Source organism: Labrus bergylta, chromosome 17, assembly GCF_963930695.1.
Source record: "Labrus bergylta chromosome 17, fLabBer1.1, whole genome shotgun sequence".
Classification (NCBI taxonomy): domain Eukaryota; kingdom Metazoa; phylum Chordata; class Actinopteri; order Labriformes; family Labridae; genus Labrus; species Labrus bergylta.
Genome location: NC_089211.1, coordinates 13,036,451 through 13,057,982, shown reverse-complemented (window position 1 = coordinate 13,057,982; position 21,532 = coordinate 13,036,451). Strand labels below are relative to the sequence as shown.

General features: G+C 41.1%; 1 protein-coding gene across 1 annotated transcript; it reads left to right on the top strand.

Moving 5' to 3' along the window:
• Positions 1 to 106: 106 nt before the first annotated feature.
• On the top strand, positions 107 to 17,704 carry mrrf (mitochondrial ribosome recycling factor). The gene is made up of 7 exons (XM_020629952.3): positions 107 to 232; positions 2,646 to 2,822; positions 2,980 to 3,132; positions 7,469 to 7,587; positions 12,049 to 12,140; positions 13,630 to 13,789; positions 15,113 to 17,704. Exons 2-7 carry the CDS (start codon positions 2,648 to 2,650, stop codon positions 15,188 to 15,190), a joined length of 777 nt encoding a protein of 258 aa, XP_020485608.1. The 5' UTR covers positions 107 to 232; positions 2,646 to 2,647; the 3' UTR covers positions 15,191 to 17,704.
• Positions 17,705 to 21,532: the final 3,828 nt, after the last annotated feature.

The following is a 21,532-nucleotide window of genomic DNA, read 5'->3' as shown; positions in this document are numbered from 1 at the left end:
TGTAATACGTTTGACAGCAGACGGAGGCGGAAGGAGGCGCTCGGTTTAATGTTCGGCATCTCTCGGGGATCGCGGCCGCGCAAGCTCCGTCGCTTTAAACTTGAGCCCCGCCCACTCGGGTTACGCTGTTTGACATTTCAAGCGTACGACTGGATTGGGCGCTTTTTTGATGACGACAAATGTGGCTTCTGTAAAAGCTAACATGCTTCTGTGAGGACTGCAAAACCTGACAGTAAGTATGCCGTGTTTGTTGGTTGTATGTGACATTATGTGTTGTTTTTTTTTGTTTTTTTTACTGTTTTCAGCTGCAGCGTTATATTAGACAACTACGTAGTTACGGTTCATGGTCGTTTTGTTTTGGTGCTTTAAGTACGCTTCAATAACACCGACCTTCACAGAGCTTTACCAAAAATCCAATGTGTCTTTAAGATTTAAAACATGTTTTGTACGTAGTATGTTCATACAATACAGTATTACTGCAGCAGCATCTCTCAAATGTCTCAAATTTTTAGTCTAGAGTCAAGTTTTCAACACTCAGGTTACATCAACCTGACATGAATAACATCAGAGGTGAAAACAACTTTCATATCGTCAATTACAAGAATGTTATTATTATTATTGTTCTGGGATCAAGTCAGCCAAGCAAGCATTTGATAACTGTTATTTGTGTAATCGTGATACTTAAATAGTAAGGCGTGATCTCGTATTAAAATATTACATTAACAGATACTCAAAATGTGTTTTATCTTATAATAAAGCCATGATCAATATGTTTCGGTTAAGCTTCTAAAATATGATATTAAACTACTTTCTACTTTTATAGCTTCGTATTTTAAGAAGCATTGGGGAGAGCAAATATGTGCCCCACTTTCTAGCATTAATTTAACATGATAATAGGAAATGTAAATTTGTTGCTATATAAAGTCATTTCCAGGTAAAAATCCAGTTCTGAAAATTTTGTTTAACCAAGCATAAAAATAATACAGCAGAGGCTTTTGGATAAGTGTGCAGAGGCGTGATCACGAGGGCTCACCAGCTGGCTTCTGCCACTTGAAGGAGAAGAGGTGTGTCTACAGCTGCTGTAGTGTGTGAAATCCACAGGATGTCAGGCTACAGTATCCCACTGAACACCTGTGCTTCACTTTTTCTGCTCGACTTCCTCTCTAAAGACATCCGTCAGCGTCCCATATCTGAGTGTATCTGCTCTGCCACAGTGCGCTGTATCCTATCAGCTTGTCAGGAAACTTGCCAGTCGTGGATGCATGTTATGGGTTTGTATTGTACCCGGTGGTGCAACGTGTAGCCTAAATATTACCTGTGGAACATGTTTGGGTTTTGGTTACAACCGTTGTTGGATTAAGAAAGGATGGAGTTTTTTTGCATTGCGGTTGCAACCGTTGAGTACATTTGGATCAGTGTCGTATCTGTGATCTTTGGGCTGTAAATAAACTCAGGAGGACTTTATGGTGTATACTTACCACTTTACAATTAATTTGATGCATTTTTAGGGAGGATTCTGACACATTTGCAAACAAAAACTGAAAAATGTGTGTTTTTCATGGCATAATATGTCGCCTACATATAGACATTTTAAGCAGAAATGCATTTTGGATAGTTTTTCTGTTGTTTTTTTTTTTTTTAAATGCCAAAGTGTATTTAATCCAGCAGTGTGGTTTGTATCTGCTCACAGGTAACAGCAGAGGATGTCAGTCATGCCTAAGTACACTGAGAGCTGTTCACAGCCACTGACTGTGAAAGGCAGGCTTCAGTGTGTGTTTGTGTCTGTGGGTTCCCAAATCTCACAGTTTGTCTGTGCTTGCGTGTGTAAGCTTAGGTTCACTGACAGAGTTCACACTCGGGAGAAGTTGTGCGAGGTGGGAGGTAGTGTGTCAATAGAGAGGGAGCGGTTGCTTTTTATATTGTTGTGTAACGTTTTTGAAAGGAAGGTTCGACATCAGGAATTCCCAAACGATGCGTGGGTTGACTGAAGAGTTTGTTTTGGTCTGCATCTTTTGATCCTATGAGAAAGAGAACCTATGTATTGTATGTAGCTGCACATAAAGTATCCTGGAGAATTCAGATCTAGGGATGTGTAATAAGGCTTCTTATTCCCCCTTATTTCTCTGTGGTTGTTGTTTTTTGAGGAAAATGCACAAATGTTTCTCTTCTTAATGTGACAATTTTCATTGTGTTCTCTTTATATATTGAAAATTGATAGTCATGGTGATTTGGAGAATATTCTGGATAAAACAAAACATCTGGAGACATGAGGTTTGGCATCAAGGAAATTGTGTTGGGCCTCTTCCACTGGTTTTAAAATGTTAGTACACGAAACAAAAGGGTTATTGACAATGTAAAGAAAAGGTGGAACTGACTGGTTTAGTTTAATTTATTTGTCATTGCAGCAAATAAACAACAAAAGTTGTCAAGGAAACAGTATATTATGGTGCTGTAATACCTTAGAAGAAGATGTAGGTCTACCTCCTACTGGCTGATATGAGTTATTGCTTCATTTCCATAAAATTGACTGACTGGGTTTTCAACCGATCTGAGAGCAATTTGTGATTCCTTCTCCAATATGAATCAAATCCTTTGAAACTCCATATTTCTATTAACGCTCTCGTTTCCCCCTTTTGTCTCAACAGACATGGCTTTAAATCAGCTGAACCTGCTGCGACCACTGCTGTGTCAGACCCTGGTACGACAGGTCCGATCTCCCCTCCTCGCCCCTTCAAGGTTTAGCAGACTACCTCTGAACCCCGGCACCCCCTGCTACCCACCTGCAGCGTGCTCCCGACTCTATGCCACCAAGAAGTCCAAAGGTGAGTGAGGAGATTTAAAAAAAAAAAAAAAAAAAAAAAACTGGAGTTCACATGAGTACATCCTGTGCAGCTCTGTTGGCATGAATATAAGCTACATGATTAGATATTATTTGTCTTAGATACAAGCCTCCTCTCTTTCCTCTCTTCGTCTTCCAAGCCAAGGCAAAGGGCCAGTCGGCTAAGGTGAATATTAATTCCGCTCTGGTGGAAGACATCATCAGTCTTGATGAAGTGAGGCAGGACATGACGGCTGTTCTCAGTGCGCTCAAAGATGACTTCACACGCAACCTCAGCATCAGGACCTCGGCAGGTATTTAACTTATCTGTTTCTTTTTGGACTCGCTTTCATGTTGTCTGCCTGACTGTCTACATACACGACTCTCTTTAATACACAAATATTACTTCAGAGTAAAACAGTTCCAAAATAAAGGTTTACAAAGAATGAAAACATAAAACTTCAAATTTGTTGTATAAGTCGCTTTAAAGAAGACGAAAAAAACCCATAGAAGTTAACATACAGCTAATAACCATCTAACAATGCCAGATATTCTCTGATGTGATATTAGCATGTAAACTACGGTTTACATGGATCTTCTTTTTTATTATAATGAGTTATAATGCCCAAACAAAACAACATTTGAAAGCCTTAATCCAAATTTCTATCGATTATAGAGGGAAATGTGAAACGTGTTCATTAAATGTTCAAAAGAAAAATTGTGGGGGCACCAGTGGCCAAGTGGTCAGGGCGTGCGCTCCATGTACAGAGGCTGCAGTCCTTGAAGCGGGCGGCCCGAGTTCAAATCTGACATGTGGCCCATTTCGCATATGTCATTCCCCACTCGCTCTGTCCCTGGTTTCCATCTCTATTCATTCTCCTATCTCTACAATTAAGGCATGAAAAGCCCCAAAATAAATCTTATAATTATTATTATCCATCAATGTCCTCTGTCTTTGCTTAAATGTGTTGGGTCATACTTTCCCCCAAGCTACATTAAAAAAAAAGCATCTTCCAAGCTACATTTTTTTTAATTTAATTTTTTTAAATTAATACAAAGTAATGATTGTTGTGCCTTACCCAGAGTCAACTGATATTTTCCGATGCTTTTAGCTCTCTACAGTTTTTTTTCTTTGCTGTACCTTTGCTCTAGCACAGAGTTAACATTCTTATATGTGGGTCCGGCTGGTTGATTTCAGTAATGTTTGCACATCACTGGTACATATTTTGGGATGTTAAAAGTCGATACTTTCCTCTGTGCAGCTACCTGATAAAGTGCCTAAGGGCTTCGAGAGAGCCTGAGTGTGACTTTACCTTGACCCCAGGTTGACCTCTGTTTCCCCAACTACATCCAGGTCATGACACTTTGCCTCCGGGTCCTAACAAATGGGAGCGGTACTCAGGGGAGTCAGAGGTGGGGGGGGACTGCTTTTCCTCCCTCTCAGATAAAAGCGTGCTTTCTCTGATATTTGATCTGCAGCATGTACACTTTTCATGTCTGAAACTTTTAAGTTCTTTCTTATAAATACCCGCAATCTTTATTACTTTTCCATATTGATTTTTCCACTAATTCTTCATCTTCATTTTCTTTTTCACAAGTCATCATTCAGTAATTTCTCAGTCTGAGTCATTTTCTGTCTACGGACCCTCCCTTGTATTCCTCCATAACTTACACTACTCTTTTGTTTTTCCAATTAATTCCAGCTTCATATTTTGGCCTGCGTTTGTCACATGCTTTCATATTCAAATTTCTTATCGTCCTACAGGGAAACATTTGTTCACAGGGAAAAAAAAGAGTTCTTCCCTCCCTCCAGCTCTCATGTCCTTCTTTTTCTTTGGTCAGTTTTTGTCCTTCCCTCCATCCTGTCATCTGCTTGTTTTCTCCCTCCATCCCTCCATCCTCCTCTCTTCTGTCCAGCTGCACAGTAATCCAGGGAGGCAGCGGGACTTAGAGCTGACAGGAGAGATGAGATGGTGGAATGAAATTACGTCAGTTGTCCGAATGTATGTGTGTGTTTGTTCCACAAACCTCCCATCTGGCTCTCATTAAGCTTATGAGTACATATGTGTGGATATGGCTGTATGGACTGTAGTATGTTGCAATTTGTGTGTGTTTGTGTGCGCCGACTGTGGAGCAGAAAGTCAAAGATCTAGAAAAATGTGGTTCATTTCATCAACATCACATCTTTGTCCATTACACTTTAAGACCGGGTGGACACCAACCAAAGCACTGGAAAAAGAATCCAAGAAAGACCTCAAAATATTCTCTAATTCCAAGTTGAAGATGAAAGCAAATAGTTTCACATTCTGGAAAATAAGGCTATTAGCTTTCTTGCTGAACTTTAGATGAGAACACTGATATAAATCTCATGTCTTACTGTTCACTATAAAGCTACAGCCAGCAACTTGTTAGCTTAGCCTAAGTCTGAAAGAAAGAAGGAAACGGCTAACCTGGATCTGTCTAAAGCAAACCAGATCTTCACATTTAAAGATAATTAATACTTTTTTTTCAACCAAGCAGCAAGTTTTGGTTTTTGTTTAGGCTCAGCCAGACTGCTCTTGGTGTCCTGCTCCAGCAGCAGTAGCCGGCAGCTGTTTATTTCAAAAGCATTAATGACCAACTGTATGCAACCTATCCAGCTCCAAACTGCAGACAGACAAAGCAGAGTCAACAAACATGGTGACCGTAGTAGAGAAGTAGCATATATGCCTCAGATAAAGGTGGAGACAAAAACAGAGTAAATGATAGACTTAGATTTACCAGGTGGCCAGAAACACAACTTAAAATGAACGCTAAGGTCGCTCTTTGAATGCTGAATGTGCACATTAGTAACCATATGTGTTTGAAAAAGAAAAATCAACGCATCAGTTTAAAGGTGTTGAAATGTCAAGGTTGTTTTTGTTTTGTTAAACACATTCAAGCTCTGATGCACATCAAACAACTGCACAAAAGTCAACAGTGCCTGTCATATTTCCAGCTTAAACTGGTCAGCTTTTACCGTACAGTATGTGGACAGACTGGACCAACCACCAATGATGACACACTGATGATTCAGTGTGATGATGAAGCTAACCAAACACATTTACCCACATTTCTGCTGATCATGGCAAGTGTTTGTATCCAAAGTGGTAAAAATGTCATAAACAATGACATAAGCAATAGAATTGATTATGTTTTTCACTTATCTGAGTCTGGTGGATAAAGATGACAATAACTCTGCATCGATTAGAGTACATTATTTTAGATCTGCAGATGATATGGCTTATTTAATGTTAGTGACTTATACTGAAAAACAACTCGTTTTTAGATGAATGATTATAGTGTATATTTGTGTGATATGAATGAGATCCCTCCTCAGTGTTATTTTCAATATTGGTCTGGTGGACCTGGTTCTTCGGCCATTGAAATCATTTGACAAATTGATGGCGTAGGGAAAATTACACCATTGGCTCACCTTCCCTTCAACCCCACACACACCATCAGCACAGCCCCCCTATGGGTGAGCAGGGAGTGGGTGATGTAAGGCAGAGGTGGGGAAGAAGGAAACAACTGCGTCTGAGGTTAGCCAGATGGAGGAGCGGGGGGGGGGGGGGGGGGGGGGGAGAAGTGGGGGGACAGAAGTCCACTCATGTTGGCATATTACCTTTTGTTTCTCTAAGTGTTGACAGCGGAGAGAGGAAAGAGATCATGGAAATTCTTAACAATGGGTTTCTTTTCTTTTTTACTTACTCTTACAATTTGCATCTATCTGTCATTTTATATGTAAATCAGTCCATCTAGGAAATTGACTTTCCCTTTAAATTTAGTCTATGTTGAAACAGTGTCACCAAACAACATTCTATACCAATATTCTGACATTCACCTTTAAAAAAAAAACAAAAAAAAAAAACATTTGACACTTTGGCCAACAGTAGCTTAGGGACTTGGGTTGGGAACTGGTGGGTCGCCGGTTCAAGTCTCTTTGCAGACCAAAAATATGGAAATTGGTCTGGCAGCTGGAGAGGTGCCAGGTATCTTTCTGAGTACTGCCGACGTGCCCTTGAGCAAGGCACCGAACCCCAAACGTCTCTGGCTGTCCCTGCGTAGCAGCTTGTAGCAGCCTCCCTCTGACTTCTCTCCATTAATACATATCCAAAGGTCCTGTTTGTTCATGTGTTTATTTTGTGCCTATGTGTGAGAAGCATGTCTATAAATAACAAAGTGTAAACCAGAATTTCCCTCAGGGATTAATAAAGTTAAACAACAAATTAAAAAAAAAAACGTATTTGGGTTTAAGGTATTTCCGAGTAAAGATTCCAGACAGAACTTCAGACTAGATATAAAATGTCAAAAACAGTGGCTACGAGATGATATCTTTAGAATTGTAGACGTTAAAATGAGAAAAACTTAAAATGATACCTATAAATAAAACATTTAACTTGAATTTATAACAAATAAAATCTGATATCCACAAAATGCATTCTGTTATTCATTATTTCAGCATACAAATGCAAAATCAAATCTGTATCACAAACAAAAAGTGCCGATGTAACAATGCACAGAATCAGTATGAGTGCACTGCACATGGCCACATGCTGCTTTAAATCAAATATGCCTGAACATATGAATAATGAAGAAATGAAACCATGACATGTATCTGTGTTTGTTTAGGAGCTCTGGATCACATTGTGGTGACAACTCAAGATGGGAAGTTCCCTCTCAACCAGCTGGGTCAGATCTCTATGAAATCACCTCAGGTCATTATGGTCAACATGAGCAGCTTCCCAGAGGTAAGTCGGACACACACACACACACACACACACACACACACACACACACACACACACACACACACACACACACACACACACACACACACACACACACACACACACACACACACACACACACACAAAGCTAAAGCAACAAGAACACACACATCCAGATTCTTCCGATGTCTGTTTGTCTAATTCATACAAACACACAGTAACTGAAAGCTCTATAAAAATAATACACAGACAGACAGATGGACGGTCCTCGTAGAAAGTCGAGTGATCCAGACCAGAACACCAAGCCCACGTCCCTGTGAAAATGAAACCCGAGCCGCCCTCTCTCAGATGCTAATTGATTGATCACTCGCTGAGCCCTTTGTTCTGGGCTGGAAGATAGTAACATGAACTCTGAGATGTGGTTATGTCCGTGTGTGAGCTGTCACAGAAAAGGAAATTACCTCATTTTACCCCCAGGTTAGGAAGGAATGGATTATTTTTCTTTTTTTTTTTTCTCTCCCTTTTCTTTCCCTGAACTCCCTCTTAGATAATACAATGCTGTACTAATCAGAGCTGCAGAAAGAAATTGTGTCCATGGGGGGAACCCATTTTATTAGTGGTTGGACTCTCAGGTGGTCTGGAAAACTTAAATGTGCTTTTTCTTTTAGCATTAAACAGGATGATATAAAGTCCTATACCTGCAGACAGTCTTGTCTGATGGTGTAGTATTCTTTGGTCTTGTTTACCTTGAAGCAGATAGGCTGCTAAATCTTCTTTTTTGCATGTCTCTCCCTTACAATTCTCTTTAGGTACAATTGTAAGCAAAGTTTAAATCTTTTGTTGTTGTTGGTTAGGAGGATAAATACCACCCCATGAGCATACATGTATTACTTTGCATGCATGTTAATGTAAACGTGTAACATAAACATGCTAAACTTAAATAAGAAATCACAGTGAGAAATCATAGACAACAAGACGAGGAATCACATGGTGTCCCACCTGACAGCTGAAATAACTGCAGAGAAAGGGTTAAGGAATGATGCCACATAACAAGGGATGCAGACATATAGAGATCTGCTGCACATAGAGTGTTTCAACCAGTGTAGATCAAAGTTAGGTGTTGTGCTGGTTGTGCTCCAGCCTAAAGGTTAATGTCTGTATTTAACTTGCTCACAGTAACAATGCTAACATGCTGAGGTTAAGTAGGTATCGTGTTTGAGCACTTCCGTATATTAGTATAGATTTGTATTTGCGATCATTTGCTTGATTACATTGAACACAAGCTGCAGATTGAGTAGTGACTAGAGCCTCTGTCACACATGCACAAGAAGTTGAAGAGAACCAATGAGTGAATGCAACAGGAACTGTTCACCACTATGAGGTGGGCAGATTGATGACATCACTACTGGTGTTGAGTGGAGTGCTGCTGCTCTTTCCCTCTTGTTTTCCACTGTTGTTTGTATTGTGGAAAGGGTCCTTAGGAATGCTGTAGTGCTACTAACACAAAAGAAGTCACCAAATAAGGAAGACTTCTCCTCCTTCACGTACTGCCCAGCTGACCCGCCTTAATCAAATGGAGTATTTCAAGTTCTGAGGATGCCTCACGGCCCACAGTAACGCTTGCATCAAGATACAGCGATAATTCATAAATTGCTAGACAACCATATGTTTATAAATCACGATATCTGATTAACTGAAGAATATAAACAGCCCTTAAAAAGATAATATGCAGGACTAATGTTCACCTCTTATCACCTCAACCTTTTAACTTTCTTTCACCACTGTCTGATATTATCATGGCTGTTTTCTTCTTTATCCGCGATGAAAATTGTTCTTTGTTCTGTTCATGTTACCCTCGTTCAAGTCGTGCTGCGATGAGTGAAAGTGGCAGGGAAATCTGTTTAAAGTTGAAATTCGATTTTTTTTTTTTTGTACCAGCAATTTGATAATTGTGAGTCAGGACAACAGTTTACAGCCGTATCAATGTTTTGTCCCACCCATACATGAGATAAGTCAAATGAGTCATCCTCAGGGGACCAAGAAACACCTGTGCCTCACTTTTTGGCAGTCTTTCCAAAAATTGCCCAATAATTTTTTGCTGTGGACTCTAAGCACGGATGACATTCAAAAGGAGTGTTTTCTTTAAGAATAAAGCACCTGTCCGTCACCACAATCAAACAAAAAAAAGTTTTTACAGCTATGCTCCACCACCTCCTGTTTTCATACCGCTCACCGTTTTTGAACCTGGGACATTTTGGTTTCACGTCTTTGTTCCCCTTTGTGCTAATATCTCCAAACAACATGCAAATGTACATATTTATCAGCATCTGGACCAACGGACCACACACACTCTGACAGACACTCTCACACACACACACACACACACACACACGCTATCCTGTGCCCTAAGTTACCCATGTCCCACACAGAGGTGAGGCGTCAGTACCCAGAGCTAATAGGCTTATAATGATGCCTATCCATTACCAGGCACTCCAGAGGCCCTGCCATTGTTTTCCATTCATTCATTAAGAGCAGCCTGGGAAGAAACAGTGGAACCAACAACAGCTAGCAGCATGCTTAGATCAGGAGGCAATTTAATGTGTGTTTTAGGATGCGTGTGTGTGTACGTGCATGTTAAAGCATCCCACCACAAGTGTTTTCTTCACTCACACGTAACACACACACACACACAAGCATTCCTCTTTTCTTTGAACCGAGCCGTCAAGCGTTTGATGTGAAACTTCGGTGTAATTTCTCTTCCTCTCAGACATTTTAACCAGATCCCGCGCTGCCTCCACAGAAAAAAAAAAAAAATCGGCTTTGTTTTTCCTGAACCACCGGATAGTCAGTCAGAGAGAGAGAGGGAGAGAGAGAGAGGGAGAGAGAGAGAGAGAGAGAGAGGGGGGAAATAGTGATGAATTTGATGCTGAGAACAATCAAACATAGGTATTTGCTGAATCTATCACCCAACACTCAAAGGGAGAAACCAGAGGGCCTGTGCACCGGATGACTTTTAAGAAAGGAAAAGAAAGGAAACCTCATGAATTAATCTAATGCGCACAAATAAATTCCTTTAATCTCGCTGCCATACTCATTCCCCCAGCGGGAAAAAGGCCAGAAGGAGCTGTCAGGAAAGAGGAGTAGGGTAGAAAGGGGTCAAAAAAAAATGTAATGCTCTTTTTTTTTTTTTTTTTTTTTTCCTCACATGCACATTAGCAGACTTCGAGAACCTCAGCTGAGGGAATTGTCATGTGGTTGCAGAATTGGTTTTCAGGAGTGTGACTTTATTTTGGTTTGTAAAAAATTCCCCGTTTTCTGTGTGCACTTCAAAACTCCCGTGTTGTAATGTGTTATGTGCTAGATTGTGTGAAGTTTTTAATCTTTCACATGATATCCAAACACTGTTTTAACCCCCCCGTGAGTCACTTGCAAGCATATTTTCCTACCAACCTGCAAACAAATACAAATAAACAGAGTAGACTTCTTTCAAAAGAAGCCTATGTTGTGTGACTGACACAATCTTCATCTGATCATGCCTCATGTTGTTTCGAGATAAAGTCTAGAGTTGACATGCACAGCTGCCTCTCCAGTCATTTGTCTGTAACTGACGCTCGATCGCTTGTTGCCTCACAAAACACACGATGCTCTTATTTTGATTTCCCTCTGATTCTCTTCATCCCTGTAAAAAAGGCGACAGCTGGTGTTGTTGTTATTTTCCAACTCTCTCAATAAGACAACAGCTGAGAGTGTTTTCTGCAGGTGTTTTCATTGCTAGTCTTTATTTTATGAGACTATCAAGAACAGTGTGTTAAGAACAGTGTAGTTATTTGTAATGTTCACTTCAGTCACACCACATAATGAAGCTGCTCTGTAATTAACAAAGAGCAAAAACCTGCTTTTAAAGAATGGAACTTGTGCAAACTATTGCACTTGTAAGTGTGTGTATTTGTGTGTGTACCCATGCATCACACACAAGCACAAGCAGACTCTCCTGTGAGGTCACCATGGGTCGACGCCCTGCCCTGCAACCTCTCAGTCCTCTCCCACAGGACCACGCACTGACAGTGGCCCGGGGCATTTCCACACTGCACGGGCTTCCCCAGACACACACACACACACACACTCCCCACCCAAACACACGCACACACTAGATACACACTACAACATCGTAATGATTGCCAGCTGGAGCTTTGCCACTACCTGTAGTTGTAGCGCTGCTTTTCTCTGTTTTTGTAACTTTGTGTGTGTGTGTGTGTGTGTGTGTGTGTGTGTGTGTGTGTGTGTGTGTGTGTGTGTGTGTGTGTGTGTGTGTGTGTGTGTGTGTGTGTGTGTGTGTGTGTGTGTGTGTGTGTGTGTGTGTGTGTGTGTGTGTGTGTGTGTGTGTGTGTGTGTGTGTGTGTGTGTGTGTGTGTGTGTGTGTGTGTGTGTGTGTGTGTGTGTGTGTGTGTGTGTGTGTGTGTGTGTGTGTGTGCCCGCCCCCAGGCCACAGTGGCTGCCACCCGCGCCCTCAGAGAGAGTAGCATGAACCTTAACCCTGAGGTAGACGGGACCATCATCAAGGTACCAGTTCCCAAGTGAGTATCTTTCTGACACCCTCCCCCCTACACACACACACACTTCAGACTACACACACTCATACACACATATTCACATACACAAATAGCCTCCAGCGCAGAAAAGTTTTACCTGCTTTAAGCGCTTTTATTGCCATCTATGATTTATTTATTTTCCATTAATACTGCTTTAAATTTTACCTAAGTATTTATTTCTTTATTATTTGAATCAATGGGTTTATGTATGACCACTTTTAAACAGTAAGAGAGAGTTGGTATTTCGTTTTATGGGTTAAAAAGATAAAAAAAGATAATGAGATTGTAAATACATTTAGTTCAATAAAAAATACTTAACCTTAGTTAGCCTCATTAGTGGTTTTGGATTTCTCCCCCTTGATAAATCCACTCGTCTGAGTTGTTACTGACAGATTTATGGACATTTATTTGTAGCTGTATAGAAACACTCAACGTGATGATGTGAGGGTCGGGTCACGTCCTCTCTCTCTCTCTCTCTCTCTCTCTCTCTCTCTCTCTCTCTCTCGCTCTCTCTCTCTCTCTTTTTTATTTCTTTACCTCTCTCACTCACTTTCTCTCTCTTTATCTCTGCCAACTCAAACAACACACAAAACTATCCATCACTCACTCAGTTAAGCACGGTGTAAATGCATGAAAGTCTGCCTGTGTTTACGTGCATGCATGGGTGTGTGCATGTGTGTGTGCGTGTGTGTGTGTGCATGTGTGTGTGTGTGTGTGTGTGTGCAGTGGAGCAGCAGGTGTTAGTCTGGCAGAGGAGGGAGACAAGAGTCAGACTGCTTTCCCCCCGCAATCAGTCTCGGCACGCTCCGAGGCTCCATTTGCATTTCCAAAGAGAAGGCTCTCCTTGATTGGCCTTGGAATCAGTAATTAGGCCGTATTGTTTGTGGTAAATAGACGCTGCACTTGGATTGTTTGCAAATAGTCCCTGAGGCAAAAAACAACGGAAAAGAGGCCAATTAAGGACAAAAGAAGGGAGAGTGAAATGGGAAGAAGGATTTTTCTTAGTGATTAACAAATGCAAAGTGAATGCAAAGTTTTTCAGATGACGGATGTTTCAGCTCTGCTCTCACACCTTGAGGAAGTGATTGTTGCTCGATGACTGTCGCTAAAATGATTAGACTCCAGGCCTACGAGCTCTTCACAGTCTCATTTGCACAAGTGAGGACAAGTTAAAAAAAAAAACATTTTGTGTCTGTAAAGTCACATGTTTCAGTGTAAAACGCTCAAAACACAGCCTTTCTTTCAAACTCTGCTCAGATGCAGCAGATTGAAGGTATATGGACAGTGTATCTTGGATTACATTATTTCCTAGACGTCTGGTGTCATGTACTGTACGAGATTGTCTCTTGATATTATTTATTACCCTGATTTAAGAGAAGCTTCTAACCTACAGCATAGGCATCATTCAACCTTAGTTGTTTTCTCTCTTGTGTATTCTTCTGTGTGATCTATCTTCGTCTGTCTTTTCCTGCAGAGTTACACGTGAACACAGAGAAAACCTCACCAAGCTGGCAAAGCAGTTGAGCAACAAGGCTAAAGACTCGCTGAGGAAAGTGAGAACGAACGCTGTCACACAGGCAAAAAGAGCGAAGGAAGGACACTCAGAGGACACAATACGACTCGTAGAAAAACAGGTAGGAGAAGGAGCTAAGAAAAGGGATAACTCTGCTCTTCCATATAGAGACAGATGTGCCCAATGAGTGTCAGAAACCTCCTAATGGAGCTTACTTATGATTGCTGTCTTTGTATTAAAACTACTGAAACAACTGCCCACAATTTCCTAAGGCAGAGGTTCCCAAACATTTCAGCTTGGGACCCCAAAACAACTAGAGACTGCTAGAGACTGGGGATCCCCACTGTCCCTTTTTTAGTAATTAATTTTAATAAAGGTCTAGAAGCAGAACTCAAGTAATCTCAATGCATAAAATGTAGGACTGAGAGGACATATAAATATAATAAAAAGACACACAGGTGATATCTGTGTTTTTATTCATAGCCGCAAAGGACACCTACATTGTTGCAGTTATTTGCAAACTTTCATTTTTACATCTCCCTTATATTTCAGCACAAATCTTCACTAACGACTAAGTTTTATTTGGTTAAGGCATCTTGTGATCTCTCTCTCAGTGTCTTATGACCCCCCAGGGGGGTCCCGACCCCAATTTGGGAACCACTTTCCTAAAGTATTCAATTCAATTCAAACAACTTTATTAATCCCTCTTGGGGGGGAAAATTGGTGTGGAGCAGCCCGTACACATGAGAAACAAACAAAGACAAGTTGACGTACAAACAACAGATTACACAAGGAGTTAAAACATGGACAGGACTTAAAGGAGACACTAATATTAGACAGATTGATTAGAGGTCAGCCAGACTGAATACAAATGTGCCACGTTTATACAATAAACGTGGCACATTTGCACCGAAGTGGGAAATCACCATCAGTCCGGTCATGTGTTGGAACCATAGACTGTAAATATTAATGGACGAAGCCTGAGTGACGTCACCCATCTGTTACAGCAGGGGGCTCCGGAGGCTCATCGGCCACAGCCGCCATGCTGGAAATGCTGTCTCAACCTAAAGTTCAGTCAACCTAACGACAGGCTGGAGCTGAGGCGGGTTTGAAGCACTATGACAAGCCGTTACATCGTGCCGACCTGTCAATCATGTCAGCTACGCGCCTAACTATGAATAACACATATCGTACATAAAATCAAAACGGAGCCTTTAAAAAATAAACCTCGTACAGTGTTTGCCCATGATGACAATAACTAATCATTTAGTTTTTTATACCTGGCTGTAAACATGTTCATTTCTGTTGTCAAAACTGCCAGAGGTGGCTGCTTGGTTGGAGCACAGCAGCTACATGATGTCTTTCTTTGCTTGATACAAAAGAGGGAGGAACAAAATAAGCCCTAAATGTATATTCAAACATTTTTCTCTCTCCCTCTCCACAGATTCAGCAGATGTCGGACAACATTGCAGCTGACATCGACAAACAGGTCGCAGCCAAGACCAAAGAGCTGTTAGGTTGATTGTGAAGATGAAAAGAAATGCACAGGTTTCATTTTCAATACGGTGTCATAAGATAGACATAAAGTGATATACTGTGAAAACAATAGACGGTGACTCAATCACTTTTGAGAGGTGTTTTTTTGAATCAGGTTCAGTTTGAAAGCTTCCCACAAAGCAACAAGACTCTGTCCAGTTGTGAACATTTTGGCTCTACTGGTTTCTGGTCACATTACTGGTGAAGGTCTCCTTTTTCCTGCTGCTAGATGTCTGTGTTTAACCATCAGCACATAAACAGAAATGGGCTACGGAAACAACACTAACAACAACAAACTGACAGCCAGCTCTTCTCTTCAACTCAGCCCTACTCTTCCTGTCTTCAAACAAACAACCAATGAGCAACAAATGAACTTTTAATGGGATTTGCGGGCCTCCTCCTAATCAAACCTCCTGCCACAAGGGCTGTCTGTTTACATAAAACAAGCGCACCCGTCTGTGTGTAAACTGGCTGCGGGTTTGTCTCGGTGGCAGGAGCGCAGAAGAGAGCGTGTTCCAGAGTTGTAGGATGTGATTAGCGTGTTGCCAAACATTTGTTTCACATTGGTGCAAAATCTGTTCAAATAATGCATTTAAGAGGGGAAAAAAAAGACCTTTAACTTCTGATGTCTGTGAGCAGCATTATTGATGGACTCCATTGAAGAAGAAATGCTTTGTATGCGTGTGTGCGTCATCTTTCTCTCTTTTCTTTTCTTTTTCTCCACTTTGAGTTTGAAGTCAGACCCCCCCCCCCCCCTTCTCCATTACTTGGAGTGATAATGGACTTTTCCTGTGTATGGACCTCTAGGCCCCTGCTTCAATTGTCCATCAGGAAAAGAGGCTTTTAAATGTTGTACTCTTGGCCCTCTTTGTCTTTAAATAGCTGCACTTTAAAGCCCCCCTCAGAATTAGTAAAACAAGTTACTCAAAGTGCATCAATATGAGAAGTGTTTCAATAGGGAACCTATCCAGCTACACACACACACACACTCACACACACATGACTCTGCCTTCATCTATCTGTTGTTTACACCAGCGAGAGGCTTCCCGTACCATTATGTGGTCACTGTCTTCATCTTTGTCATGAGTTGTTTTTGCTTCCTCTGCTACTGGTCGCAGGCAGCCCACACTGCAGACGGGTTTAATTTTGAAACTTTTTTGCCCACACACTTGGTCTTTTAGTCACCCGGTCATTTGATGATTGCAGCACTTTTGCAACTTTGAAAACTTCTAATTATGTTTACGAAAAAATGCTGTCCCGACTGCTTTAACATTAAGAGAATGAATCGAGGAACAGTGACGCTGCAGATCCAGAAGTGTTTTTGTTATCTTTGGTGTTAGCTGGTAGTTCCACACTGCAGATTGTGGCTTTATTACATTTGCCTTGGCCCTCTGTTTGCTGTAATGGCCCAAACAGAGCGGAGCCATTGGATAAACAAGAGTTTAGCAGAGGAGTGGCTGGGTCAGGACAGAGGAGGGGCCGGGTGGAAATGGCAGGTTTTTGTGGTGATTCGAGGTCCATATGTCAGCAATTTGAGGGCATTGTGTACCTTGGCCTAAAACAGAGGCTTCATGATCGATGGAGGGGTGAAAATCTCCCCAGTCCCTGGCGCAGAACACAGGCGAGCACGAGGAAATTGCTTTCAGCTGATAGCTTCATTTCGGTTGACATTTATCAAGTGAATTACCCCTGTTCCTTTTGAATGTTTACTACTACTACTAGCAACGCCTTGTGACATATGTGTGTGTGTCTGTGTGTGTGTGACTGCATTTGTATGCAAGTGCAACAGCTCTCTCTTTGTGTAAGTTCTGTTGTGTCTTTTGGCTGTTCCTCACATAAATATACAACTATGCATTGGTTCAGTAAGCGTTTGAGATGATAGTCTTTTATTCATTCCCTATCCTTTCACAGAAGGATAACCGGTGTGGAACATACAGTCGTAACCTCAAGTTGTATTTTTACTCAAAAGCATCATTGCCTCATACTCACATGACACAGATGATAAAGACGAGTTGAATGAAGACTTTTCACAACTTAAATTTCACTCTTTGTAATAAGCTGGTCAACGTCACATTCACAGGATATCAGTCCAGTCTGAAATTGCACTGTAACAGTAGCTCATGTAACATGAAGATCACTGACTCAGTGAAGCCAGAACAGCAGTAAAATCAAAGTTTTCCACACCTAGGTTGTGTCTGAAAGTATTCCATAATGCCCCCCCCCCCCCCTCCTCTTCTCTATTAAGGAAGTTCTATATAGAGGATTATATTGCTCATGAGCTCTTTGGCATAATGGAAGATATTTGAAGAAACTATCAGGGTAATTAATGTTTCTGTACAGTTGATTACTACATTACCTTTTTCCAGTACAAAGCATTATGGTATTAAGTGCTGGCCAAGTCACCATCCTTTGTGCACTGCTTTCCATGTACACTGTCCACGATGAAGGGTATTGCATTTCAAACTTAACATACCAACAGCACAATAAAATGTCCAACACACCATGAAGTACTGATTTTATGGGCTCGTGTGTAGTGAGTTATAAGCATAGACTCTATGAAACATCAGTGAGGTCACTCATTGGTTTCTGAAGTGATGTGATGAGGCCCCAGAGATTTCGGTCAACAGAATTGGAAATGCTGACTCTAGTAAACTTCCTGCTTATCAGAAGCGGGTTAAGGGTTAAAAACATTAACATGGTTTCTGAAACACACCTACAGTATCCTACTCATCTAAAGCTCATCATCTAGCTGTAATGTTTCAAACAATGAAAATAACACAAATAGAGCCAACAGTTTAGAGTTGAACCAGATTGAACTAAAGTGAAGCCTAGCTTGCTACAACGCCCCCACCTGTCTGTTAAATCAACTCATTATATAACTCTTATTAAGTCTTAATATAATCCAAACAGATGATATATATAGAAAATTAAACAACCTGTACAGCTTTTATCAATAAATAGACAGGTTGTTGATTTTTGTACCAAGCTGTAAACATGTTTATATTTGCTGAATTTTAATATGCGCTCTATTGGGGATTCCTTGGTGTTTGAAGCAGGCTCAAGTGGAGAATCTGGGAACTGTAGTTTTATTTTTTTACTTCCACTTTGGCTTGATTTATGAAGGCAATGCTGATCGTCCTATAATGTGCATTTGAGCTCAATTGATCATTTTAAGTAAAAAATAAATTAAATTAAATAGATTTAAAATTGTAATTTTCTGTTTCAAAAATTGGATTAAGGATTTTTTTTTAGGGTACTGTAAAGTTTCCTTATCCAGTCCAATTGTATTCCTTTTTTGAGATAGCACAGACATGGAAGAGAAAGAATCAAAAGCCCTGAAGTGTTGCTCATTTCCCTCTCTCCATCCCCTCTCAGCTTTTCTTATTCTACGTCTCAATGTCCCTACTTTAATGCAGATGTCTTTATTGCATTATTCATATCTTTAAGAGCGAGAGGGATCTTTACTATGGTCTAATGCTAGTTTGCAAAAAAAAAAAAAAAAACCTACAAAATATTGCAAAGCCTCTTTGTGTTTGAAATAGGAAAAAGGATGTCTATATGATGGCACTCTGTGTTCGATTACACGTTGAACTTCGATGTGTGGTACACCCGCAGCGGCTGAACCTCTGAGGAGTCTACAGAGCCGAGCAACGACAGAGCTGACCACTTCAGCGTCAACTGAATTGGATAGATCCTTCCCTCAGACACACACCTCTTATTCCCTCCTCTCTCTCTCTCTCTCTCTCTCTCTCTGTCTCTCTCTCTCTCTCTCGCTTTATCCCTCCCTCTCTCCCTCCCTCTCTCTCTCTTCTCATCACCTCTGGAGTGTTAAGAGCGTCAGTGTGACAGAAGCCATCCTGAAGATCTCATCAAGGATCCAATCAAAGTGAATACCAAATGCCCTCTCCTCTTGCGATTTGATGATGGGGAGAAACGACACTGAGAGAGCCTGAGATGGAAAAAAAATCTCTGCATATGCAAATTGAACTAAAGATTTAAATGGATTTGATGCTCATAGGAGTATCTCTGACCCTCACATGGATGCAGGAGAAGAATATGTGCAGATTAGCCTATTAATATTTATAGATGTAATTGGCGGAGCTGTGCGGCATGCAGACGTTGTTGTAGCTGGTGTAATGCAGACCACGTTTAGGCCTAGTCCAGGTGGGTGCTCTTACCGCCTGTAACAGGGAAATGGGCGGCCATTTTTAGTGGAAGCTGGATTTCCTAATAATCAGGTAAACTAATACCGGGTGGTGAGAGTGTTTCCTTCCGTCAGTCATTCACAGAATTGCTCCTGTCTGGTCTGCGAGCCATTATAACTCAATGGAACGTGTGCTCCCCCCCCCACGTGCGAGAAGAGAGAAGACCACGCGGGCCCCTTTGGGGACCCACTAGAAGGCTCCCGCACACCTCCTGCTCCTCAAATGTGAACAAAGCGTTCCTCAGTCTAAAGTGGTTAAACTGTCATTTCAAATCGTCTGGACATCGTGATTACCGGCATGGGAGGAATTATATATTTAGCTTTATGTCCGTCGCCATTTCCTCCCCCCGCCCTGATCTGAAGTGACTAGCTAGTAGTGCCCTCGATGTTACTATCTCTGAGGAGTTGAAACCTTCCCCCAGGAGACGAGTGTAATCAAGGGCTGCCAGCAGGAGAGAGGGGAGGGAGGGAGGGAGGTGGTGGATGATGTTGGAGACCTGTATGGATGGGATGGTGGAAAGAATGACAATAGACCCAATATACAATTTCATCTTAACATCAAAAGCCTCAGAAATGACTGAAGGGCTCAGAAAGGTCCAGAAAATTAGTTAAAAAAAAGATCTGTCATTACCTGTTTATTTCAATCTTCAACATTTGTACACTGGCTTTTATGTATTCTGCAGATTCTCTTCATATTTTCTTACGATAAGGCATGCCCTGCATTGTAAAAAAAAATCATTTTTGACATAAATAACTTCACTGTAACAACACTTGACTTTTTCCCGAATAGGCTACAGGTAGTCAAATGTATTGTACTACTTCTGCAACAGGTGAATTTTCAGATAAATGAAAAATGAATCAGCCCCAGCTAAAATCTCTTTATGAAGTAATTTTTATTCTTGTATGACTTAGAGGACATGGTCATTTTTTTTAATAGAGGTTATAAACTTGTTTCTAATATAATCAAAGTAAACTTTTTTTTTTTTTTACAGAATTATAATAATAACTGAAAAAATATTAAAATAAAATAACACCTGATTCTATCACGTTCATGCATTCAGTCAGTCTTTGCTGAAGGTTTTTGGCACTTGTCTTAAATATAATCTTAGAGGCTGTATTGCAGACAAACATTATTATTATTTTGAGATAATTGCCGTGCAATTAAAACAAAGCAATAAAAAATAATCCAGCACAAAGTAAAAGAATGTTTGAATGCACAGCTGGAAATACACTTCTTTAAGGTTACTTCATAGACATCATACAACATTTAAAAAAAAAACATTCTAATTCATTCAACTATAGCTACCCCTCCTGACCCCCCAGCCTCCAGGATCTCATCCATCCTGAAGACACTCATTCATCCTCAATAACGTCACTGCTTACTCATAAATAAAAGTGACTGTTAAGAAAGCAGATGAACGCAGCCAATGGATTGGACAGGAAGCCAGTTAATCTGCAATCCAATCCTGCCCAAGTCGAGTGAAACCCGGCTCAGCTCGGCCGAGCGAGGCCTGGGAGGAAGGAAGTGAAGGACTCAGGAAACGGTGTTCAGAGCTTTCACCAGTTATATCCATCACGGTGCACGCTGATGGCAGCATGTTAGTTAATGTGTGTGTGTGTGTGTGTCCCTGTTTCACCAGTCATATCCATCACACTACTCTGTCTCCAGGCCCGGGCAGGAGAGCTGGAGTGTCATTAGAGGGGCTGGGCTGCAGGCTGCTGCGCCGCACTTTAACTAAACATCTTTTCTATAAAATAAATGCTTCCAGGTTAGAGCGGGTCCCGGAGAGCCTAGGTCGCCTCGCTTTTGCTGCCACTCATCTGATCCCAATTACCAGACAGACTGGGTAAGAGCCCGCAGAGAATACATGGATACACACTGTAGATGTGTGTTAGACACAACCTAAGTGTACCATCCTTTTGGCTTAAATCAACAAATTGTCTAGCACACATGTGCCATATGCTTTCTGTAACTGTGCAAAAAGTAAAGAAGAGATCAACCAAATTTAGAAAAATGTAGGACAGTAAGATTCTGGTTTATGGAATTAATGTTTTCATTTTCATTCAGGCTCTGTAGTTTGGTCGTATGAGAGAAAAGGTTTTGGTTTAGTGTCTGGCTTTAAG

What these genes read in the sequence shown, in the direction of transcription:
- mrrf (XM_020629952.3), top strand. Translation starts at nt 2,648, where the DNA reads ATGGCTTTAAATCAGCTGAACCTGCTGCGACCACTGCTGTGTCAGACC. An exon ending in TGCCACCAAGAAGTCCAAAG is followed by an intron (nt 2,823 to 2,979) that starts GTGAGTGAGGAG and finishes TCGTCTTCCAAG; the next exon opens with CCAAGGCAAAGGGCCAGTCG. An exon ending in TACGACTCGTAGAAAAACAG is followed by an intron (nt 13,790 to 15,112) that starts GTAGGAGAAGGA and finishes CCCTCTCCACAG; the next exon opens with ATTCAGCAGATGTCGGACAA.